At 46.1% G+C, this 25,947-nt stretch overlaps 1 protein-coding gene across 6 annotated transcripts in view; it reads right to left on the reverse strand.

Annotated features, from left to right (window-relative positions):
- Positions 1 to 25,947, reverse strand: part of KIAA1549L (KIAA1549 like) — a 138,011-nt gene that overhangs the window by 98,701 nt on the left and 13,363 nt on the right. For 2 of the 6 annotated variants that reach the window (XM_038563061.1, XM_038563059.1), the window contains exons 2-9: positions 20,707 to 21,051; positions 18,529 to 19,269; positions 16,486 to 17,100; positions 14,409 to 14,524; positions 11,187 to 11,406; positions 9,777 to 9,910; positions 2,561 to 2,723; positions 950 to 1,009 (exon numbers count right to left, since the gene is read on the reverse strand). In XM_038563061.1, coding sequence (XP_038418989.1) covers positions 950 to 1,009; positions 2,561 to 2,723; positions 9,777 to 9,910; positions 11,187 to 11,406; positions 14,409 to 14,524; positions 16,486 to 17,100; positions 18,529 to 19,269; positions 20,707 to 21,051 — 2,394 coding nt within the window. The remainder of the gene's footprint in view (positions 1 to 949; positions 1,010 to 2,560; positions 2,724 to 9,776; positions 9,911 to 11,186; positions 11,407 to 14,408; positions 14,525 to 16,485; positions 17,101 to 18,528; positions 19,270 to 20,706; positions 21,052 to 25,947) is intronic. The other 4 variants (XM_038563060.1, XM_038563062.1, XM_038563064.1 and 1 more) reach the window with 4 other exon arrangements.

A 25,947-nucleotide genomic window follows, 5' to 3' on the forward strand; every position in this document is an offset into this window, starting at 1 on the left:
AGGAAAGATGTAAAGGAAAGATAGCTATCTACAAGCCAATGAGAGAGGTTTCAGAAGAAACCAACCCTGCTGACACTTGGATGTCAGCCTTCCCAGCCTCTAGAAATATGAGAAAATAAATTCCTACTGCCGAAGCCTCCAAAGTCTGTGGTGTTTGTTATGGCAGCCCCAACACGCTCATCCCTTCCACTCCCCCTCCACCCTTCCATGTTCAGCTGGGCTGGTCACTTCTTCCATCAACATCTGTCTTCTCTCTTTGCTCCCAACCCTTGCTTCTCTAAGATTTTCAGAGCCACTTTCTGGCTTTGGAAAAACACAAACAAGAACTTTTTTGCTGTTTCATAAAGCTCAGCTGGGAAATGTCAAGGAAAAAAAAAAAAAAAAAAAGAGAATGTCACCGAACCACCCTTCTACTTCCATCCGCCCTCACTGTCAGGACACGCCTGGGCTCCACCAGGATTAGTGTAGGTGTGGGGTGTGTGCCAGGGGAGAGAGAAAAGTGCATGCCCAGCATTCCTCTGCCTTTCACTGGGGTTTTATAGGGCAGCGCAGAAAAGCCTACCATCGTTAAATAAACCACCATTCCCATGGACATACCCTAGATACCCACAGGTCGCCGCCATACCTTCAGATTGATCTACTTTTTGCAAAGAGGAGGCCATGGACTTTACAGGTGGCTGTTTTGAATGGTTATCTAAGATTCACCTTCAGTGGTATCTTTTTTTTTTTTTTTAGTGGTATCTTTTCTTAGCTGACTTTACCCACTTCTGGTCCTATGGAAGTAAGGACAGGACCAAAGGAAAGATGCTGATCCTATCACTGAATGGCATGCAGTTTTAATTATTATAATTATAACAATTATTAATTTTTAGTTTTGGGGTTTCTTTTGACATGCTGTTTGAAAAAAAACACAAACTGATAGCGAGAAAGAGGGAGTGAAAGAGATTACCTGTAATTACCCAATAGTCTCTGGTTGTTTCTGATATATCAAGGTTGGGATATTCCAGCGCTAAAACAAATAAGAAACACACCAAGTTACTTTCACGGGTTTTATATGTAAATATTATTAAGGAAGATGGACATAGGTGACACAATATCAAACAGCTAAATTCAGCTTTATCATTCCTGGGAGCTCCAGGGCATACAGGCTAAAACTATCTTGCTGTTCCAACAAGTAAAATACTCAGTAAAGGGTTAACTTTCAGATGAAGAATTTTCTAGGGTTTGTGCATTTCTGCTCTTTCTATTTATTTTTTCCATTAACATTATCATTATCAAGACTCACAGCTAGAACATGTCTTAACTTTAGCTTCCTTTGTGAAAACTACCCAACCATCACTAATAGTTTTAGGAATGATCATCTCTTGAATGGATTTTTCCAATGTCAAGGACTAAGTTTATTATTAGCTAAATGTTTGTGACAAACAGTCCCATTTTTTTGCAGGTTAGACTTCATTCATGTAAAGGGTATAGTGCAGTGCCTGGCACATAGTAATCACTCAATAAATCTCAGTTGTTGTTATTATCAAAATATCAAGAGGAAAGAAAATTACTTCTTTGCATGCTGCCATTTGACATAATACTATCTTTCATGCCATTACCTTTTCCATAAAATCCAGAGTCACCTTTCCTTACTACATGAAATTCCAAAAGCCTGCTATTAAACATTCAAAAAAAAATTCCTAGTGGCTACTGTGTGCTGCGTCCATTCACACACATCATTTTATTTATTTATAGTCTCAAATCCAGCCACAGAAAGAAACAGAAGCAATTTTGCTACTATGTGCCTCAAAACAAAACAAAACCCTGGACCAGTGACCTTGAGAAATGTGTTGACAATTAAATTTAACAGCACAAATCTTGACTTCAGTTGGCCACCAAGTAAGTGTTTGAGTACAAAATGTAGGCTGCGTTGTCTTCCGAGTCTATGCCTGCTGCATGGTAATGAGAATTACGTAACTGAGCATCAGAGGAAGACAGGCCACAGGACTGACATGGGAACTTCATCCAGTGAAGTCACGATGCTGACTGCAAACGAGCTGCATTAAGACAGCAACAGCCAGGGCAAGGGGCAAAGGCCCTGGAGCATTTGCTGATGGTGCAAGTGAGGGAAACCACTGCAACCCAGATTGCCACAAGGACAGACGCCCTCCAGGCTGTTCCTGCAATCTCAAAGGCAGACTGCTTGGGTTTGAACCCTAGGTTCCATGTCTCATTAGCTACGTGAGAGGGGGCATCTGGTTAAACCTCTTGGGATCTCAGTTTTCTCCTTCGCAAAGTGGGGCTCATTTGGTGCTACCTTCTAGGGCGCTTTGTGAGGACTCGATGACAGGGTAAGGGCACCCAGCCAGCGCTTTCTTCCAACGTGCAATAAACTTGTCAGCAGGTCAGTCCCGGTGTATCACCCATTTCAGTTATTTTATGATCAGAGAGTGAGTATGTGGCCAGCACAACAGATGTTCACTAAGTGGAGAAAGAACCCCCTACCCCTGCCCTGGAGGGGGCGGGTGGGTGCAGGGGAAAGGCAGCGCCCCAGGGTGGGGGGCAGGGACGTACTCACGTTCGGCAATGGTGAGCGGCGGGTAAGTGAGGTAGAACCCGACCAGCTCGGCCGAGAGCTGGCGGAGGAGGCTGCTGGCGACCGTGCCGTTGAGGAAGGAGCTTCGATTGGCCACCACGTACACCAAGGTGACTGTCTGCGAGGCGTTGGATGTGCTCACCATCTGAATCGACACGGGGGGGGAGGGGGGAGACACACCAAATAAGATGAGGGTCTGTTTCATGGAGGCCGTGGGAGGAGGAATTCGAGCAGAAGTTGCGGGTAGAAATGAATGGGAGGTGGAAAAAGGAGCGAGGAAGAGACCAGAATAACACCACTCGCCACGCAGGGGCTGCTCGCGGAGTGCCAGGCGTGGTGCTAGGGCCGTGTGATCTCACTCGGTCCTCAGATGCCCCGGGAACTGCATCCACTCACGACTCCGTTTTGCAAAGGAGGAAACCGAGGCCCGGCGTGATCAAGAGAGTAGCCAGGATTCGAACCCAGGCAGTCTGACCTCAGGTCTTAAGCGGGCGTGGGTATCTTTTCTAGAGGCTGAATCGCCTCAAGGCTACTTTTATGGTTCTGAACACACAGAATAGAGCCTAGAGCATGGACAATGTTAAATCTAAGAGGGCTCAACTGCTCAGAGGGAGCCTGAGTTAAATTTGGGGGGGAGGGATCTTTTAAGTTCCTACACAGCGGATCACCGTGCTAGTGAACAGCCTGATGAAACCTTGACTGCAAAAGGAATTCAGAAATATAAAACAGGGTCTTTGGGGGAGTGATTACATTTTCTCGTGACCTATTAATTCAATATAGAATATGTAAATAGGACTATGGGACGGTGTGGTTTTCTTCTCAAAAATCTGTCGAAGTCAGTTTTTCAGTTACCGGAAAGTGCGGTTTTCTGGGTCAGTGTATGGACAAAAATATCCCACGGATGAGATTTGAAAAACAGATGCAGTAGGAAGTCATTCTACTTGGTGAGACAGTGCGGGGCTCTGTGCCCCCTCCCCGCCCCCCCCCCACCCGTCTGCACCTTCCCCTTCCAGATTCTCTAGCCGCCCACCCATCAACCCTCGTTTTGTTCAGCGCACCCAGAGGCAGACCCCGGTGGACCACCTCTGTGGGTTTCTCTTCCCTCCTTTAGCTTCAGCTAAAAGGAGCCCAGGAGGATAGGGGAGAGTGGGAGGAGAGGGAGGTCAGAGAACTGGCGTCCGGGACTCCCTCCCCACAGCACGGCTCCTGTAGGGCAGCTCTGGCCTCTGGCTTCCCATAATTGCTCGCTCTTCTCACCCCATCAGGCCCCAACATTTACCGCTTCGGGTACTGTACTTGCCCTGTGGTTTCCCTAGAGCCTGCCTGTACTTCTGCCAAGGGTCCCTTTTATTTTTTATTTATTTTTAAAGATTTTACTTATTTATTCATGAGAGACACACAGAGAGAGGCAGAGACCCAGGCAGAGGGAGAAGCAGGCTCCCCACAGGTATCCCAATATGGGACTCGATCCCAGGACCCCAGGATCGCGCCCTGAGCCAAAGACAGACGCTCAAACCACTGAGCCATCCAGGCACCCCAAAGGTCCCTTTTATTAGACTTTATTCAAATTACTAAACTGAGTGTGCCCTCTCTTCCTATAGGGAGCTGATGGAAATCCTGTCTTTCCCAGACCTCTGTGCCTTCAGGCATGAAGATCCCTGCAACTTTCCCTTTAAATGTTATTTTTAAGAAGACTGTCAAGAATAGCTTCTTCACATTATTTCCCACTTTTCCCCATAAGTGGAAGTTGCTATTTAATTCACTAACACAGAGCCTATAGTCCCATGATTTATGATACATCGAGTCAACACTGCTGGTCCACTCTTTTCTCTCCTCTCTGAAAGTATTTTTGTAGTGTGGTTGAGCCACCGGTATTCATGCCTCTTCCCCAGGGTACCAGAAAGAAAGGTGCTTCTTTCTTAACAATTTAAAAGACTTCCCCATACTGCCATCTAAAATAATAATAATAATAATAACTAAAATAACTTTTCAACCATTATCTCTGATGTGAATATTCTATTTTTTGCTTTTCAACTAACTTTTTCATCTTCCCAAACCAAAACCTGTTATCTATTAAACAACTCTCCATTTCTTTCTCTCCCCAGCCGCTGAAAACCACCATTCTACTTTGTGTCTCTATTAATTTGACAAAATTAACCACCTTTTATAAGTGGAATCATATAGTATTTGCCCCTTTGTGACTGGCTTATTTCACTTAACATAATATCCTCTAGGTTCATCCATGTGGTAGCATGGGTCAGAATTTCTTTCCTTTTTTAAAATGAACAACATTCCCTTGTGTGTGTGTGTAAATATATATCACATTTCTTATCCATTCATCTGTGGATGGACATTTGGGTTGCTTCCACCTTTTGGCTAATGTGAATAATGCTGCTATGAACATGGGTGCACGAATATCTGTTTAAGTCCCTGCTTTTGATTATTTTGATCATGTGGTAGATCATGTGGTATTTCTAGGTTTAATTTTTAAGGAACCACCATTCTGTTTTCCACAGAGCTACACCATTTGAGAAGCTCACCAGCAGTGCAAAGGGTTCCGGTTTGTCCACATTCTTACCAACACTTGTTATTCTCTTTTTTTTTTTTTATGATGGCCATCCTAATAGATTGCGAAGTGGTATCCTGTGGTTTTGATTTCTATTTCCCGGATGATTAAGTCATGTAGAGTACCTTTTTTAGGTGCTTATTGATCATCTATAGATCTTCTTTGGAGAATTGTTTATTAGAACTCTTTGCTCACTTCTTTATAAGATTGTTTTCGTGTTTTTAAGTTGTATGGGTTCTTTATATATTCCAGATATTAACCCTCTATCCAATATATGATTGGCATATCCACTCCCATTCTGTGGGTTGCTTTTTGCTTAATTGTGTCCTTTGATCCACAGAAGTGTTTAATTTTGGTGAAGTCCAATTTACCTATGTTTTCCTCTGTTGCCTATACTTTTGGTGTCATATCCAGGAAATCATTGCCAAATTCAATACCATGAAGTTTTCTCCTCTTTTTCTTCTGAGTCCTATAGTTTTGGCCCTCATGTTTAGGTCTTTGATCTACTTTGAAGTTAATTTTTGTTTATGGTGTTAGATAAGGGTCCAAGTTCATTCTTTTGTTTGTGGATACCCAGTTTTCCAATATCACTGATTGAAAAGACCATCCTTTCCCCATTAAATGGTCTTGGCACCCGTGTCAAAAATCATTTGATCATATATGCAAAGATCTATTTTTGCATTCTCTCTTCAGCTCCATTTGTCTATATGTCTGTCTTTATGCCAGTACCATGCTGTTCTGATTATTGTAGCTCTGTAGTAAGTTTTGAAATCAGAAAGTATGAAACCTCGAGCTATGTTTTTCTTTTTCAAGACTGTTTTGGCTATTCATGGTTCCTTATGATTCCATATGAATTCTAGGATGGATTTTTCTATTTCTGCAAAAAAAATCACTGAGATTTTGATAGGGATTGCATAGAATCTGTAGATTGCTCTTGGCAGTACTGACATTTTAACAATATCAAATCTTCCAATTCATGAGCACAGATTTTCCTTTTTTTGGTCTTCTTTAGTATACTCATTTTTTTATAGCTAAGAAAAGTGTGACCAATCTTGATGGCTACTTAACACTAGCTTCATAAATGAGAGGTCCACAGGCCTGAGACCAAGGCCAGGTCAGTGTTCCCTGAAAGTCATGCCCTGTCTGTCCCCAGTAGAAGCAGCCCCTACAGGGGGCACTTTCCCACTACCCCCTTTACTCTTAGACTCCTGTTGTTCCTGACTTTATCTCTTACTTCCCACTCATTCATGCCACAATTCATTTAGCTAGTTAGACCTTAAAAAGAGTGGCAGAAAGGAAGGCTGTTATTTTGCCTACCTACCATCCATTCTTCTTTCTTCTATGACAGCACCACAATTTCCTTGAGGACATACTTCTTCTCTCCAGCTGGGTTCATGGGCTTTGGGTGGGGCTGCCCTACCCAAGTTCTAGGAGTGGGGATAGCCAGGCCTCGGGGACATTGGGACATTTTATCTCCTTGGCCACAGTTATGACTCCAGAAATGGGAACACAGTCCAAATGAGCCCAATGAGAGCTAATCCCAGGATTTTTACTGGAAAGCCACCAAAATAGGTATGTTGGTTCCATAAGACTGTAAGCAACAAGAATGAGACAAACCTGGAGGTGCCAGGGGCCACCCCACTGGGCCTGAAGATGATGTCAGCCCAGGGCAAGGCCAAGAGACAAAGAGAACTTTTCAAAGAAATCATATAAGCACCTGAATCAAATTGGGCCTGAATGAAATATGCTGTGAACCTTTCAGTTCTATGAGCCAATTACTTTCTCTTTTTTTAAGATTTTATTTATGTATTCAAGAGAGACACGGGGCGGGGGGGGGGGTGCAGAGACACAGGCAGAGGGAGAAGTAGGCTCCAAGCAAGGAGCCCGACGTGGGACTCGATCCCGGGTCTCCAGGATCAGGCCCTGGGCCGAAGGCGGTGCTAAACTGCTAAGCCCCCCGGGCTGCCCCAATTACTTCTTTTTGCTTAAATCTTATATGCTTAGAGTCTGTCATTCACAACCAAAAAGGTCCTAATTGAGTCTACTGCAATCTAGCCCCTAATACCAATGCTATACAAGTTAAAAAAAAAAAAAAAAAAAAAAAAAACTTTTCCACGACTCTCTGAACAAATTAAATACCTATGTGTCCAAAAAAATCCAAGGTGCTCCTCCAAATTATACTTAATACAGTAAAATGGAAAGTTATTAATTATAAAACCAGGTCCTGGAACAAGTCCAGGTGGATGATTAGCATGCAGCTACATATATGCATGATAAAGGGGCCTAGAGGGTTCCAGAATCCAGGCTACAAAGCAGTTCCAGGCTTCCTGTCAGCCATGGCAAAAAGTGGAGCAGGGTTAATGAAACAATTCACCCAATTAACCATTTACTTCAAGACCTGCTGAAATGTTCAAGAGCACCCAAAATTTATTTAGATGCAGTTCTCAAATTGTCTGTTACAGTCTTTTCCAAGGAAACTTTGTTATTTGCTGTACAAGGTTTCATCTCATGGCCCATGACTATCCCATAACACAGAGTCTTCTTAAGGCCAAAGGCAACTTATTTATATAAACAGGAGGTGCTCAATGGGTCTGTGCTTCCTGAATACCATCAGAGTACACTCTGCCTCCAAGCCCTAACTGGAATCATGCACCTGTGAAGATCACAAACCCAATCAGAAAGAAAAAGATCTCCCACAAGGGAGCTGAGTCATACTTCTTATATAAATCTTATGTTTGTGACACGTTTTTAGATCTTAATCTAATATGAACTGAATCATAATGAGATACTTCCATATACATTTTGGATAAATCTAGAAAAGGAAAGCTGCTTCTTCAAATTAAATTGTATGCTTTCTACCTCATATTGGCTTTGCTGATAATTCACTTATGCTAAATGTCAATTTCAAAACCACTGGGTTTAATTGCAAAGGATTTAGTTCAGTAAAAACAGGACATTGGGTTGTATAGTTAATCAGAGAAATTTGGGGGCTGGATGAATATGATTAAAAAGCATTGGGGCAGCCCGGGTGGCTCAGTGGTTTAGCGCCACCTTCAGCCCAGGGCATGATCCTGGAGACCCAGGACCGAGTCCTGCGTCGGGCTCCCTGCATGGAGCTTGCTTCTCCCTCTGCCTGTGTCTCTGCCTCTCTCTTTGTGTGTGTCTCTCATGAATGAATAAATAAAATCTTAAAAAAAAAAAAGCATCTGTCTTGGAGTGCCTGGGTGGCTCAGTCAATTGAGGTCCAACTTCTGATCTCAGGTCAGGTCTTGATCTCAGGGTTGACTGAATTCAAGCCCCACACTGGGTTCCATGCTGGATGTGGAGCTTACTTAAAAAAAAAAAAAAAAAAGCATATGTCTTTAGTGGGATGTTAGTTATATAACTGCAAAAAAGTGGGTCTGAGGAAAGCTTTTGGTGGCATATCTATTGTTAAGTCCAGGAAACTGAAATATATTGTACTAGCAGTGGGGTTTTTCCAAGAAAAATTCATGTGTTCACCAAAAGTTCCATGGTTTAGCATAGCAGATAGGATAAGATTATGGGCCTTGACTCAAGTCCTTATTCCCTTCTTTACTGTGTGGCTTTCTAGAAGTTTCTTAGCCTCTCTCTCAGTCCCATTTTCTGTGAAATGATGATAATAATACTTCAGAAAGATGTCTTGAGTATTATGTAGCAAAATATTTCTAAAACATTTAGCACAGTAATGGCATACAATGAGCCCCAAATATAAAATGTTTATATGTGTTTGTTTAAACTAAGGTGACTGTTCATGTGGATGTCTAGGAAACAACTCAATGCAAATCACAGGATAGGCAAATCTTGATGAGTTAGCTATTTAGAATTAATTTCATTTTATGAGACATTTGATTCGTTTTACGAAATTGTACCTTATATTGCACATCTACTTCAGTTTTTAAAATAGTAAATGTATTGGGCCGTCTGGGTGGCTCAGTCGGTTAAATGTCTGACTCTTGATTTCACATCTGGTCATGATCTCCGGGTCATGAGATCGAGTCCTGCACCCGGCTCTACAATGGGCACAGAGCCTGCTTGGGATTCTCTCTCCCTCTCTCTCTCTACCCTCGCCGCCACTCTTGTGCACCCTTGTGTGTGCTCTCTCTAAACAAACAACCAGGATGCCTGGGTGGTTCAGTTGTTGAGCATCTGCCTTTGGTTCAGGGCATGATCCAGGGGTCCTGGGATCAAGTCCTACATCGGGCTCTCCACAGGGAGCCTGCTTCTCCCTCTACCTATGTTTCTGCCTCTCTCTGTGTCTCTCATGAATAAAAACAATCTAAAAACAAACAAAAAACCCCCCAAAACCCCAAACAAACAACTAAACAATACAAAATAAAACAAAATAGCAAATGTATTGGGAAGGCCTGAGGAAGCGTCACATGGGAAAATAAATATAAAACCCCAAACCACAGCAGGTATATAGCAAAACAGCACCCCTCCTGTCACAGACGTCCTCATCAGTGCTGAAACTGAGTCTTCTCAGGGGCCCCAGCATGGCACCTCTTCCTGTCTAAGTGACGGAGTTACACTTACACCAGGCATCTTTGAAACAGGAGATCAAGTCACTTCTTGCCAACATCAACGACACAGTTGAAGCACCCTCCTCCTTACCTGAATGGTCAGGTTGCTTTTGGTATTTAGGACCTTCTTCTCAGCATCCTGGAAGGCCTTCTGCAGCCTCTGTTCCATCGTCTGAGCGAACTTGCAGGACTGGATGTTGTCAGATTGGCTCACAAACTGTAGCACTAGAAGGAGAGTCATAAATTAGCGCTTGCCGAAGTGATGTGTGACTTAGCTCCTTGGACTTAACAGCAGTCTTCATATAAAACAGCATGATTTACATCAGAGAAATCAGGCAAATAAGGACTGACAACGTTTGGTTGCAGGGTTGGAAGTGGCTCTTAAAATGATTATGAGTAAAGAAGAATTAAAAGCACGATCAAATCTGAGGTTCCCTCTAATGCAAAGGATTTTGTTGGACTGGGTAGACATCTGCTCCAAGAATGATTAAAAAAAAAAAAACAATCAAAGAGAGATCATGCCTTCTATTTCTTGGGGGAGGTTTGGGGGGTGGGGGCTTGTCAATTGACCTGCATCACTTAGTTGATTGAGTCTTTCGACTTCAATAATTTCTCCACTCTTGGGGCTAACCAACCACATGATCAGAATCACGAGGGTGCTTGAGAATAAGATTCCGAGGCCAAAGCTCAGAGCTTCTGATTCAGGGGCACCCTGGAACAGTGTTGGTCCAAAGCACAGATTTTATGGATGCTCAGCTCTTACCAGTATCCACTGGTAATACAGGAAAAAATTAAAAATACGATGCCTGTTGCTCTTAAAGTCCTAATTATATAAATTGAGAAGGCAGGCTCCTGTGAAGGACTAGTTCCTTTTTTAAAAAATATTTTATTAATTTATTAATGAGAGACAGAGAGAGAGAAAGACAAAGAGAGAGAGAGAGAGAGAGAGAGAGAAGCAAGGTCCCCATGGAGCAGGGAGGGAGCCTGATGTGGGTACTCCATCCCAGGACCAAGCAACCCGAAAGGCAGATGCTCAACCGACTGAGCCACCCAGGTGCCCCTAAAGAACTATTTCTTTCTTTCTTTCTTTTTTTTTTTTTTTAGATTTTATTTATTTGTTAATGAGAGATACAGAGGATACAGAGAGAGAGAGAGAGGCAGAGACACAGGCAGAGAGAGAGAGAAGCAGGCTCCATGCTGGGAGCTGGATGTGGGACCTGATCCCAGGTCTCCAGGATCACACCCTGGGCCGAAGGCAGGCACCAAACCGCTGAGCCACCCAGGTGTCCCTGAAGGACTATTTCTAATAAATCCAGGGTGAGGAAGTTTAGGTTCATAGGCAGGGAACTTGGACAGTTGATTAGCAGGGCCCTTTGAGGAAGGTACACAGGACTTTAAGAGACGACAGAGCCACTAGCACTCAAGTTTTTAAACAGGCATCTTCGTGATGCTGCCCCCGATTCCGGAACGGACAGGAATCCTTTCTTTCTAAGGTACTTGCCTGTTCTCAGCTGGAAGCAGCCTGCAGGCTGGGGATTCCACGGGGAGGCAAGTACCGCCACTGACTGTAAGTTTGGGGTGTGTTGCTTCAGATCCGCAGTGACATTGCTGATCCCATAAACACCCAGCATCTCGATCACGACAGCAGGCAAGTACACCAGCCGCCCTTTGGTAGCATAATAACCAACGGTGACATTATGAGAATGTTCCAGAATGTCCACCTACAAAACAACAGACCCACAGAACTCAGTGTTTATTTCCACCATACTTGAAGTCCTTCTTGGTATTTCTTCGAACCACAACCCTTATTTGGCACGGCTGGGGAGCAAGATGTTCTCATTCGACGAATATTCTAATAATTTATAAAAGTGCTACGTGTATTGGCAAGTCTCAAAATAGCGGGATAGAATGAAATACAACTTATTGCGAACCAACATGGAAGGGAATTAAATCTGTGGGGGTTTTCTTGATTCCTTAAATGCCTCAGTGTCATCCTGTGAGCACCAACAGTCACCCAAGAAGGCAGACAGGAGAGGGCAGGCAAAAGAGATTTCCAGAGATGAAATGCTGGGAAAAACAGCTTTGTTATAGTTCTCTTCACTTACGAAAATGAAAAGGCAGAAATGATAGATGAAGTGGGGGCTCCTTTAGGATGGGGATTAGTAGTAGATGAGGTGATTCCTCTTTCTAGAAACTGAGAGAAGGACTGTTCAGACTCCACTCCATTCCTGGCTTGGAAGTTGGTTCAAGACCAAGACGAGGATGAGGATGGGCTATGGAAAGTCTCCCTTAAAACTGAGTCCCAAGGGACACTGATGTTTTGAGTTCTTTTTGACCCAATTTCTCTGCCTCTCTTTCTTTCTCTGTGTCTCTCTTAAATAAATAAATAAAACCTTTTTTTTTTTTTTTTTTTTTTTTTTTTTTTTTTTTTTTTTAAGAGACACAGGCAGAGGGAGAAGCAGGCTCCCTGCAGGGAGCCTGGTGTGGGACTCCATCCCAGGACTCCAGGATCACACCCTGAGCCAAAGGCAGATGCTCAATCACTGAACCAGGTGCCCCTCAAGATGTTTTTAATACAACACCAGATCACCTGTTAAAAGAGTGGACTCTGCTCCAATCCTAATGACCTCAAGGAACAAGTCTCAATTTAGGGATTATTTTTAGCACCTCTCTAAAGCTTGCTAATCATATTTTTAAACAAAGGGACACCAGAGACATCAGCCTTAGAGCCTTCCTCAAGCAACAATGTCTAGCTTGAATTTAACAAGTCATTACCATTATTCTCATTTTTCTGATTAGCTTTTGTTTGTGGCAAATGATCCTGATTTTCACTCCTGGCAGTAATATCAGACATCCTTTCAAAAGTTTTAAAAAATGGGCTGATTTTTAAAAAATGAATTCATAACTGATTGTCACAGTGGTCTGGGATGATTTGCAAAAAAGGTAAAAACTGAAGATAGTTTGAAAACAACCAAAGTTGAATGAAAATTACATGTCAGGTGGCCAAATAAAAATACTTACATTTTCTTCTTTCTTTCTTTCAAGACTTTTTTTATGTATTCGAGAGAGAGACAGAGAGAGCAAGAGAGAGCAGGGGAGAGAGGGAGAGGCAGGCTCCCCATGGAGCTGGGAGCCAAAGCGGGGCTCCATCTCAGGACCTTGAGATCATGACCTGAGCCAAAGGCAGATTCTTAACTAACTGAGCCACCCAGGTGCCCCCATTTTCAACTTTCAAATAAAGTTTCTAGTGCAGACATCATGGATGCTTTTCGTGAAATGCATCTCTTTTTCTTTCTTATCTCTTTTTTCTTTCTTTCTGTTCTTCTGGGGGTTTTTAGGATTGATTCTGATGGGGTTCGTGGGAGATTTTAGTGAGCCGTCGTAAGGACTTACTCATTCCTGAATTCATTCCTTTCATCCTTCTTCCTTGCATCGTATCTTATCTTCTTTTCTTCTTTTCTTCTTCTTCTTCTTCTTCTTCTTCTTCTTCTTCTTCTTCTTCTTCTCTCTCTCTCTCTCTCTCTCTCTCAGAATTATATAAAAGGGATTGACAGGGGCACCTGGGTGGCTCAGTCAGTTGAGCATCTGATTCTTGGTTTTGGCTCAGGTCATGATCCCGGGGTTGTGAGACTGAGCCCCACATCTGGCTCCACGCTCAGCTGGGAGTCTGCTTGAGATTCTCTCCCTCTCCCTCTGCTCCTCCCCCCATCCTACCTCCAAAAAAAGAGGCTGACAATGACCAATAACCTATGTACCAAACCTCATCCCTAGTCCTTGGTGTGGTCATGGAGACCACGAAGCTAGATACAACTGCAGGACAGGCCTCAAAGGAAAAAAAGCCAGAGCAATATTTTTAAGAGGCGAAAAGGGTTGTCCACCGACTGCCAATCACACGTAGGGCTTTAAAACTTGTAATCAATCCAAAAGAGTGTAAAGTGAGGCTTCCATCGCTTGGATATGCCATGGAAATCAGCTGGCGGTTACTAAATAGTACTTGGCATTAAAGTGCTTGGGGAAAAAAACATGTTTATTTCCCTGTCTGCTGCTGGCTATTGAAGCACAAAGTTGGACTCAATTTACAATAATTTTTAAACGTCCAGAAATAAATCACTATTTACAATGCTGAGGAAGATAAAGGGAAAGGAAATGGACAATTTCTTGAGAATTACACTAACACTATTAAATACTTTCCCAATGGGAAAGTATTTAAAGTATCCCCAATAACGGGATAACGGGATGGTTTAAAACATTATATCTGGGGCAGCCCAGGTGGCTCAGTGGTTTAGCGCCGCCTTCAGCCTTAGGGCCTGATCCTGGAGACCCGGGATTGAGTCCCACATCGGGCTCCCTGCATGGGGCCTGCTTCTCCCTCTACCTGTCTCTGCCTCTCTATCTCTCTCTCTGTGTGTCTCCAATGAATAAATAAAATCTTTAAAAAAAATAAAAATAAAAATAGAACAGTATCTATGCTTGAAAAAAAATTTATTTTATTTTATTTTTTTTTAAATTTAGACATAAGGCAGTCAACCTCCATTTCTATGTCAAAATTGGACCTTTTATCCAGTCACCACATATTATTAGCTATCTGTCAAAATGAAGAAAGACATGGCTTCTGACAAGAATGGTTATGGTACCCAGGGAGGAGGAACACAATCTAAACAAACTCTGGGCCCAAGAGGAAGGTGTGGATGGCTTAGTCTCATTACGGAGCCAAGAGACTTACGTGAGCCGAGATGTCGTTCTGGTGGAAAGCCTTCCGTAATGCCTGTGTGAGCCCTTTGGCAATGTTGAATTTCAAGGTTTCACTGCTCTGCCCTCTCCTTGGGGTCAGAAAGAGAACTGTGGGACCAAAGAGAAGCACGGTCATCAGGGTAGGGCAGCAGACCCCCTAATTAATGAGCTCCCCTCTCCTCTCCATCCTCCACCTCCTGCAAGTTCTGAGGAAGTCTGGTGGGTGCAGGTCCAAGCAATGAAAGTGGGGGCCTGGGGTTGTTGCTCTGGGGTCCCACTCAAGCCCAAAGAAGGAAGGCCCTTGTGTTTGTGTGGCCCTGGAGGAGAGAAAGCTAATACGCCAGCCACACTTCATTTCTAACCAACTCTGCCCTTGACTTTGAAAACTGGGTTCAGCGGTACCAGGTCCTGATGGGGGGCCTGCAGAAAACACCTGCCACGGCGTTCCTCAACAACCTGCTTAGGCGCAGGCCCTGAGGGAGGTTGTGCTGCCTAAACACCCCTGATTCAGGAAGCTGTAGTTCCCACCCCACAAGTGGGGCAGAGTGGGATGGAGACCTGGGGTGGAGACTGGCACCTGTGACTGAAGGTGACAGGTGCTATTTGAAGGGAAGCCTGCCATGCTCTAGGAACATCCAGCCTGGACCTGGGCAAGGGGGTGGGGATCAAGGAAGGTTTCCTGATGAGCAAGGCCATCTCCTGATGAGTGGAGAGGGACCGCCCCTCGCCACTCCCAGCAGAGACAAGATCAAGTTCAAAGACACAGGGTGAGGAGCGAAGCCTTTCAGGATACATGTTTAGGCCTGGTCCTGCGGGCGATGGGACGTGAAGGGCTTTAAGCAAAAGCATACATTTTAGAGGGTCCCGTTGACTACAGACTGAAGAACAGATTGGAGGGGGTGGGGGCTAGTCTAAGGCAGATAAATTTGGTTGTTGTTGCAGAAATTGAGGTGGCTGATGACAGGGTGAATGAGGGACGCAGCGATGGGGATGGAGAGAAGGGTGCTGAAGGAAGTCGAACTGAATGAAAGGCACTGGTGGTTGACCAGGTGTGGCTGGGGTGACAGGGGTGGTGGAAGAAGGGGGAGGGGGACAGAATGTTCCAGACTTCTGCATCTAGGTGGTTGGGGTTGCCTGCCTTTCAGAGGAGGGGGAGTGGAAAACCAGATGGTATAATTCCTTGAGAAACAGAAAGAGATACTGTACTTTCTGGTCTGCCTAGTTTCACAATTTCCCATTTTAGAATAGGCTACGTCTCTAGATATAATTTCATTTAATCCTTTGTAGGGTGAAGAGGAAGGCGGGACTCGAGCATTCAGCACTGGCTTGCTGGCTCAGATAACGTGTCTAGTGCTTTTTATAGCCAACACTACCCCACTGTTAAAATCACCCGGTGCCTTCCTGCCCTGCTTTGCTGCAACTGGGAGGTGGTGGCTAGAGATAGCATTTACCACCCGACTTTTTCACGGCCTCCTTTTCAACATCGAAAGAAATCCTGGGCACCCTCATCGTGCAGCTGTACTTTTTGTACCTGCAGGCTGAGAAACCACCTAACAGAAGCCTTTCTGACTTCTGCAGGGCTTCCAAGACGTGACATTTTATTCATCATTCATTCATTCACATGAGACATCACTGGTTTGCTCTTCAGGCAAAATTCACTACACGTTTGTTTTCCCAGATTCATTTGCAGAAACGGTTTCCCTAGGGGGGTCTCTGATAGCAGGACTGATCCCGGGACCAGAATGCAGGTCACGTAAAGCCTCTGTCACTTGATAAGGACCGGAGCTCCTCAATCTCAGCACTTGGACATTTGGGGCAGGGATTATCCTTTGCTGTAGGACCGCTCTGTACCTGGGGCGTTTGACAGCATCCTGGTCTCTGTCTCACTACATGCCAGTAGCACCCTCCCTACCCTCCAAAAAGGTCTCCAGATAGGGCCAAACACCTTCTGGGGGAGAAGGAGCACAACTGTTCCTGGCTGAGAACCGCCGATCTCATCTCTGCTACATCTCTGAGGCCAGGGCGTGCCTGCTGCTTTCAAGTAAACTCCAAGGACGGTGGACTCTTACCTGTCTTCACCAGGAGCCTGCTGGACATCTGACACTCCAGGTTGGATGCCATTTTGCCGGTTGTGACCACAGCGGTCGACGCAGCGGGAAGGGCAGTGTCTGTATTTTCCGCTGGCACAGGTGGCAACCGGGTGGCCCTCACGGGTGCTGTGATGGATGTCAAGGCTGCTGTGATAGTCAGCGGGCGTGTGGTGGATGCTCTGGGCGTGTCTGGGTTGGTGGGGTTTGGGAGGCCCGTGTGCATGGCTTGTGGTTTCCTGGGGAGGTGTGTAGTGGACAACAGGCCGGAGGCGGTGCCTGTGTTCCCTTGCATGGCTGTATGAGCACTCACGGTGTGTGCCGCTCTTGAAAACATGTAGGTTGGCGTGAATGAGAAGGCCGGATGCACTGCCCCTGGCGTCGTCTTTGGGCCAAGTGCTGTGTTGTTTGTGACGTTTTTAGCTAGAGCAGTGGTCCAGCTGCTCTTGACTGATCCTGAGGCCATGGCTGAAGGGCTGCTGCCAGGGCCCTTGGCAACCAGGGCTGCAGACAGCGCCAGCGGACTTGATTTCCCCAGTAACGATGTGGCCACTGCTGCTGCTGTTGGCTCCACCTTGGATGACACGGAGGGGTCTGCTGCAGAAAGAAAAAAAAGCAAAGGTCTGTCACTGGTCTGCAGCACACATGTCACTTGTGGTGGTGATGGATGGATGTCACTTACGGGTTTGCTGGCATGAAAAGTCTCTGTGCTCTGGAATTTAGGCAAAACAGCTCTAGGTTCATTAAGTCAATTACCCCTAATGAGAGTGTCACTTATGGAAACCTGTGGTTGGCAATAAGGACATTTAAATTCTGAATACAGAAAAAAATCTTTTTTATTGGTGCTCAATTTACATGTAAGCTTGTGTTTATGAGGTTATTAAAAAATAGATGGAAACTCTCAAAAAAAAAATAAATTCTGAATACAGGGATCCCTGGGTGGCGCAGCGGTTTAGCGCCTGCCTTTGGCCCAGGGCGCGATCCTGGAGACCCGGGATCGAATCCCACGTCGGGCTCCCGGTGCATGGAGCCTGCTTCTCCCTCTGCCTGTGTCTCTGCCTCTCTCTCTCTCTCTCTCTCTCTCTCTGTGTGACTATCATAAATAAATAAAATAAATAAAAATTTAAAAAAATAAATTCTGAATACAGATCTCCCTCTCCTTACGATGGGGTTACGTCCCAAAAGAAATGTCATAAGTTGAAATGACCATAAATAAAAAATGCATGTAATACAGCTAACTTACGAACATGCTAGCTTAGCCTAGCCCACCTTACCCATGCTCACAATACTTACATTAGCCCACACTGGGTTTGCAAAATCATCTAATACAAGCCTATTTTGGGATGTCTGGGTGGCTCCACGCTTGAGTGTCTGCCTTCAGCCCAGGGTGTGATCCCGGGGGCCTGGGATGTGTCCCACATGGGGCTCCCTGCACAGAGCCTGCTTCTCTCTCTGCCTGTGTCTCTGCCTCTCTCTCTGTGTCTCTCATGAATAAATAAATAAAACCTTTAAAAAAATAATACAAGCCTATTTAAAATAAAGTGTTGAATATCTCAGGTAATTTACTGAATAGCATACTGAAAGTGAAAAGAATAGTTGCATGGGTCCAGGATGGCTGTAATTGTATCATTGTTGACCCTCATGATCACGTGGCTGGCTGGGCGCTGCGACTCGCTGCCCTGCCCAGCATCACGAAAGAGGATCATACCACTTATCGCTAGCCTGGGAAAGGATCCAAATTCAAAATCCGAAGTATGATTTTTACTGAATGCATGTTGCTTTTGCACCGGTAAAAAGCTGAAAAATTGTATAAGTCAAACCATCCTGAGTTGGAGACTGTACTTTTCAAAAACTAGTCAGCAGAGGATCAAGGACGTGACTATTTGGGGCTGCTAACTCATTCATCATCCTTAAGGTGTGTTTCTGCTCCTTCTAAGCAAAGCTGGGTATCTGTGTTGAACGTGAAGATCCTTTGTCCACAGAAGCGGTCAGACCTGTTTGGGGGGGTACCGAGAAGCAAACTACCTGCACGAGTGGTTGCACCTGTCCATTTCTCAGGGTGCTGAGAAGCCAGCAGAACTTTGGATGGGGTCCTGAATACGACCCTGGTTGACAGAGGAGGAGATTCGGCAGTAGAGTTGTATCTCAAGACACTCTGGGATGCTGGAGAAGCACTTGTCACAGGAGACGGATCGACATCACTGGAAATTGAGAGGCTCATGTCCATTCCATCTGAAAGCACTTGCTGCAAGTTGGCTGTAAAAGTTAGGCTTGGAGAGGCTGGCAGAAGAGCACGTGTTGGATGCATAGGCAGCTGTGGACGAGGATGAGACGTAGCCTGTTGGCTAGTGGGTGTGTACTCTTCAACCTCTGCTGCTTGGAAGTCTCTGGAATAGTTATTGGTTATGGACACGAGGGCTGTGTGGTTTCCAACCATGGTAACCTCTGACTGTTGAATGGGCTGGCTGGTGCTTGTACCAAGGACTGGATGCTGGATGGTAAAGCCTCCTGCAGTCACTGAATGCCCAGCAGTAGCTCTGAGATCTGAAGAGTTTATTGTACTGGCAGCTGATGTTGAACCACTGGGAGGAGTAGTTGAAGCTGAATGAGTTTCCCAACTGGTGGAGTTAATGGCGTGCCCATTTAAATCATAATTTGTTTGCTGCGGCAAGCCAGATATCACTGGCTCTATGTAGAGCGATCCAGTTTCTGTGGAAAGAGAACTCCAGAAAACATCTGTGGTTGCTGGCATTTTCACATGTCTCACTGCGGAGAAATCATAGACTTCAGTGGAGGAGGGAAATGCTGTCACCTGTTGGGAAGTTGAAGCTGGCAACTCGGAGTGATCTACTACAGATGCATGGGTCTCTGGCTTGATGCTGGACACGCTAGGGGATGGGGACATAGTCTGGGTGCTTTGCATGGAGGGCATGGAAGGGAGAGCTAATTCTGAAGGAAGGAGGTTTGTTCTCGCCGTTGCAGTGAAAAAAGATGGAATGTGATCTGTGCTAGAATCAGAGGTGAATCCATTTACAGTGTGAGGACTTGGAATCTCTCTACTTGGAAGGGGCTGGACAGCAGCTGTCCAATTTGCCTTTTCGTTTTTCTCTAAAACAGCTGTCACGCTATCTCCTTCCCGCAGGGGAAGTGCCCGAGTCATAGGAAGAAGATTGGGAGATTTGCGTGAGAGGGGCAAGTCTGTAGCTGCCGCAGGAGGGGATCGCTCGCTGCCCTCGTCTTGGGGAGCTGGCCTCTGGGGCACAGTGGACGGGGAGGCAGGATTCTGCACGGGCTGGAGGAAAGTGGGTGCCGAGGGAAAGTCTGCCGCTGTGCTGACTGATGCCCCGGAAAGGAGGGCTTGCCCTCCGCTGGCGGCTGTGGGGAGAGGCAGAGGAGAAGGCACCAACGAGGGAGACCTGTGATCCCCCAAAAGGACGGGCCCTTTGGAATTCTCTGGAGCTGCTGACAAATGTAGTGGGTGAGTGGGGTCGTTTGCAGTAGCAGGGGCTAGCTTTCTGCTGGTCGTTTCCACGGCCACTGATCCTGCAGTCTGGAAAAGTGAAGATACGGCCTCCTGGGTCACAGCTGCTGCTGCTTCACTCTCAGATGCCGCCAAAGACACCCCGCTGTGTGCTCCCTCAGCCACCCCAGCTTCCACTGGCCGGGGAGGTGTAGGCCTTGAAGCCACTTCCAGCACCGACCATGAGGGAGTTCCATCTGGAAGCCGAGGAAGACTTCCAGGTGCCAGGGGAGGGGGAGGCAGGTGGGCAGAGCTCAGAAACTCAGGTGTGGGGGAGCTTGCTGAGTGAGGACCCTCGGCGGGAGGCAGCTTGGGCTGCTGCACTGTTGAGGGTCCAGAAAAACCGAGATGAGGGGTGCCTATCAAATCCTGGGTATTTTTGGCCGGAGCTTGGTTTATGCCCCCAGCAAACGGGTTTGGGGAATTAGCTATGCCCTGACCTGAAGAGGAGCCAGTTGGAGCTGTGTGTGCGAATAAGGGCACTCTGGTGGGTTGTTCGGCTAGTTTAGAAAAGATGATGGAATGAGGTGAGTTGGGAGCCAATGAAGAGGATGAACGTGGAGGGAGAAACGGGAGAATGTCTGATCTTGGGGAATGCCGGGCTGAAATGGAAGGAGTCCCTACCCACACTGGCTGAGATGGGGTCGAGGACAAGGCGGGGAGCATGCTGATGTGAGGCAAACCTGACTCGGAGGCTGCGTCTTTTCCCCCTTGAGGTCTCGGGTGGACCACAGACTCGCTGGAATCCTTGGAAGGCTCCAGGGGGGCGCTGTGGCCACTTCCTTGGAAAGGGGAAGCAGAGAAGTCCCCGTGAGCCCTAGCTCTGCGGTGCGTCTTGGGCGGAGGTGTTCGGGGGAACTGCAGCGCGCTGGTGTTGTCGGGGGACGGTCCCAGCACGCTCTGGACTCTGGCCACTGCCGAGGAAGACTGGACTTCTGAGAAAGGCCATGTTGGTGAAATCGGGAACACCTTCCCATGAGGAAATGACGCCGGGGTCGGGCTGGCTGTTATCTGGAGGTTGTCTGTTCCTGCAAAACAAAATACCACCGGTCAGGCCTCGGATAATCCTCAAGTGCCTGCTGTGGGAGGTCCTGGAGAGAAGGGGTGGCCCAGACGGGCACCTCTCCATCCCACAGCTGCGGCCCCCAGCACAGGACACTCAGTACACGTATTCAGGCAACGACGTGAGGACACAGATGCAAATGCCGCGGCTGCCCCACTGGGCAGGGCTGGTGAGCCACGGTCTCCGAGGAAGTGGTAGGTAAGCAAAGATGCAGAAGATACCTGTGTATCTTCAATCTTATTTCCATACCACCTACAAGGGCTGGACTGTGAAACTCACAGCCCAGGAAATCAGAGGTGAATGCGGCTACCTGCCGGGGCCTATGGCGCCCAGATAAACCTCATCCGAGAACCCAAACTGCAAAATGAAAGGACGGTGTCTCTGGATGCAAATGTCTTTTTACGCCACTAAGTCTTCCTCAGCCAAGTAACTGAGGTTGTCTATGCTTGCTTGGCAGCAGTGACATCTTTCTCTCTGAAAAATAAACTACTCACATCCAACTGAGGACTAGAGACATCTCACAAGACCCAGCGTCACTACAAGCACCCGCAGAGATGTCACACTGGCAGCACCCACAGTTCCTGAGTGAAGCTGCGGGGAGAAAGGCCAGGAGAGAGGGGCCCCCGAATGGGGAGCTCCTCGGGAAAGGAGGCAAGAACATAACTGAGCAGAGAGCTGGAAATTTCATGCCGGGAAAGAGAAAAAATCCTTCTTGACCATTCTCTCTTAGGTCCCCTTTCCATGGTTCTGCAGTGTTGATGGTATTCATGAGCCCAGAGGTGGCTAAGAGCCCTTAAAAGTCACATTTTAAATTAACAAAGAGAGAGAAAGTACCTCTAGAGCTTTCTCCATTATTACGGAAAAGCATTAGAACTATCTGACAGAAACAAACAAGCCAAGGGGAGCTGAAGTTGGAAAATCTGGTCTGAAGTGGAGTGAGGTGGGGAGGTGAAGATGGGTGATGTACAGGAGCAAATCTGTTTTAGAACAAGCACTCTGGCTATGGAGTGAAGAACAGAACAGACTGGGAAGGGGTGGGAATGGATGACAGGAGAGACCAGAAGGAACCTGTCATCTCCCCCAACCCCCTCACAGTGGTCCAGCCATGGGAGGACTGGAAAGCTGTGAAAAGGAGCTGAGCCATGGTAGAGGACTGAAATAGATCATCCGCTATGACCCCTTTCAATTCTCAGATACTGTAGTCCTTTAAATATGTTTGTGTATGTGTGGGGTGTTTTGGTAATGGCTGCAAATTCTCCTATACGCCTCCCATTAAGAGGTAAGGTCCACTCCCCTTGGAGATGAGGGGGATTGAGACCATTCAACCAATTACAGTATGGCAGAAGCAATGTCACGTGACTCCCAAGGCTACCATCACAAAGGGCCAGGCAGCTTCTACTTGGCCTCTTGGAAAGCTTGCTCTCTATATACTCCCTTTCTGAACATTACAAATATCACTCATCCAAACAATTCAAACAAACAAAAAACCACACACACACACATAAAAACACAAAAACAAAAAATAAATATCACTCATCCTAGGGATAAGCCAACAATGACTTCTGTTTGGATGGATCAAGAGACTGGTAATCTAAAGAATTTTAAAAGAAAGTAGCTTAAATGGTAAGAGATTTAAGGAGGTTCTGGATACAGAAAGATGGGGAGCAGAGATGGAGTCATTGGAAATAACTTGCTTATCAAGTTTGCGTAGAGTCCCATCAGGACTAAACTTAGCCTTGAACTGAAGGATCATTAACTAATGAAATACAAAACAGGTTAGGAGGTGCTTGGCCCGGTTTGGAAGCATAATGTTAGAAATGATGAGAACTGCCTCCCTAGTCTCCCCAGACCTTGAGCCCCAACTAAAAACACCAAGATGCATAATGATGGGTTGTTGGGGCCTCTGTCTTCCCAAAGCTCTTAGAGCTACTAGCATGTCATTCCCAGGGCTTGCACATAACACCAGACCAGTGCTGCTGTGCTCAAACTATTCCTGCTGCCTGGCCTCCAAACCTGAACCTCGCAAAAGCCCGCAGGTACATCAGGCTCCTCTGCTGCTTTTTCTCTGCCCTGAACGGCTCCCTTCAGTCCCGAGGGCTGTCAGGCCTCCGTCCAAGGCTGTTTTTATCCCAGACCCAACAGCAGAAATCCTCCTTTCCAAACTCATCAGAGTCTGCTACTTAAGAAATAGTCTCCGCTCAAGTTCAAGCCTCCCAATGCTGCCCTGGATCGCTTTCTTGTTTCCTTAAACTACTCCTGCAAAATGCAGCCATAGTCACAGTCCTTTCCCACACAGCATCTCCTTCCTCTGATGGCCAGAGACACTGAGGAGAAGGATGCCTTCCCACAGGCAGCCTGGGTCCCATTTCCAACCAGTCACAAAGCCATTCGCTTTGTCCCATTCACTGCCCACCAGCAGGTTTTCTTCATTGCAACACTCAAAGAAAAGCAAACCTGATCAACAGCAGCTCTTGAATCTAAGAAACTAAGATAACCAGTTAATAAGCAAGTATCCCAAACCCTTCTTCCTTGTATGGCAGAGAAAAATATCTACAGCTTTCTATCAGACTTCAGAGTCGGACGGCCTGGATTCCAACCCCACTCCCCCATTTGCTAGCTGTGTGATCCTGTTCAAGTTACTTAACCTTTCTGGGCTTCTCCCTCATTTGTAAAATGGAAACTATTCCAGTACCTACCTCTTGGTACCTACATTACCATTAAACTGTTTTAAGTATTAAAATGAGGTGATACAGGGGCACCTGGGTGGCTCAGTCAGTTGGGTGTCAGACTCTTGATTTCAGCTCAGGTCATGATCTCAGGGTCATGAGATTGAGCCCTGCATCAGTGCAGGATCTGCTAAAGTTTCTCTTTCCCTCCCTCTCCCTATGCTCACTCGCTCACTCTCTCTAAAATCAATCAACCAATCTTTAAAATGAGGTGACACATGTAAAGTCCTTAGAACAGTGCCTGGCACACAGTGCTCCCAAAACACCAGCTACTATTGATATTGTTGTTATCATTACTTGTGTAGCCCAGCATAGGCTCGGATGCATGCCAAGGCATCCTCAGAGACCCTGGATACTAAGTCACAAGTCAGAAATGCCTTGCGGCTCATGCACAGTCACAATCCCACACATCTATGGGTCCCCTTATAGTCTGCAGAATCTTTTCATACCCTCATCCCACCTTGTTCTTCATGGAACCTGTGAGGTAGAGGATAAAGGATATTATCCCCTATTTTACAAGTGAGCAAACCATGTCCCAGGGAGGTTAAATGCTGGCTTGGCCAGGGTCAGACTGAGAGCGACCCTACAGCTATGATTCAACCCCTCTGACTTCAGATCCAAAGCTCTCTGCTCCATGTGGGAAGGAGTAGGTCTTCCTCTGTCGCCGTCCTCCTGGAAGGACCCGGACAGGATGGTAGCCACCCCCATCTCCTGAGTGTGATGAGGAGTCTCTCTTTGGTGCTGCTTTGACAGACATTACTGAGCTAGCTCTAAACTCCCAAGACCTTGATTCCCAGACAGTGAAAAGAGATGACTCCAGCAGCATTGCAATGTTGAAGCATCATACTCATGGTTCTGAAATTTGGCATCTGGGACATTCTTCCTAACATGGTTTCTCCTGGGGCTTTCTCAATGTGCCAGTTAAACACAATCAGATTGCTGCTCCTTGAAGTGATGCCAGCAAATAGAAGGCTGTGTTTACTGCTTCAACAGAAGCTTTTTAACTACCGAAGCTCTTTCACAGTGATTTTCTTCTTTAAAAAACAAGTTTATCGCTCTCAAATCCTTTGTGAAACAGGTTTAAAAATAAAGTTGATTCCCCCCGTTAAGACAGTAATACGTTTGCTCTTCTTTTTTTTTTTTTTTTAAGATTTTATTTATTTATTCATGATAGTCACAGAGAGAGAGAGAGAGAGAGAGAGAGAGGCAGAGACACAGGCAGAGGGAGAAGCAGGCTCCATGCACCGGGAGCCCGACGTGGGATCCGATCCCGGGTCTCCAGGATCGCGCCCTGGGCCAAAGGCAGGCGCCAAACCGCTGCGCCACCCAGGGATCCCGCTCTTTCATTTTTGAAAGCCTCACTTTACATGATCATTACAGAAGATTTAGAAAGGATGGAAAAGTTGAAGCAAAAGAGTCCCATGTGTCCCTCAGCCCCCTCCACAGGCATGTCCCACCACATGGAGAAAACCACAGTGTGAAATGTGGAGTTATACTTCCACATTTCATTCTTGGAAGAGTTTTGGTTGATGTGCTTTTCAGACCTGTGATCACATTGCACATCCAACTTTGCACCTGCTTCTGGTCTTTTAACATTATTTTAAAGCATTTTTTTCATATTGGGTAAGGCTGCATATAGTACCCGCTAAGACACAGTATTATAATTTGTTTGCCTCTTGACTATCAAGATACAGGTTACTGGGCAGCCCGGGTGGCTCAGCGATTTAGCACTGCCTTTGGCCCAGGGCATGATCCTGGAGTCCCAGGATCGATTCCCGCATCGGGCTCCCTGCATGGAGCCTGCTTCTCCCTCTGCCTGTGTCTCTGCCTCTCTCTCTCTCTCTCTCTCTCTCTCTGTGTGTGTGTCTCTCATGAATAAATAAATAAAATCTTAAAAAAAAGATACAGGTTATTTATATATTTTCAGTATTATAAATAATAGCCTCCTCTCCTTCCAATTCTATCATCATAATTGCTGTATAGCAAGCGGGACAGATGTAATGGCCTCCTCTTATGGACAAAGGTCACCACACACATCTAACTCTAACACCATCTGTATCAGAAGTAAATCAATGGGGCTTCAGAGTCTCTCTCCTCCTCCTCCACTCTGCCATCATTCTGATCTTTCTGATAGG

This window comes from Canis lupus, chromosome 18 (assembly GCF_011100685.1).
Source record: "Canis lupus familiaris isolate Mischka breed German Shepherd chromosome 18, alternate assembly UU_Cfam_GSD_1.0, whole genome shotgun sequence".
NCBI lineage: Eukaryota > Metazoa > Chordata > Mammalia > Carnivora > Canidae > Canis > Canis lupus.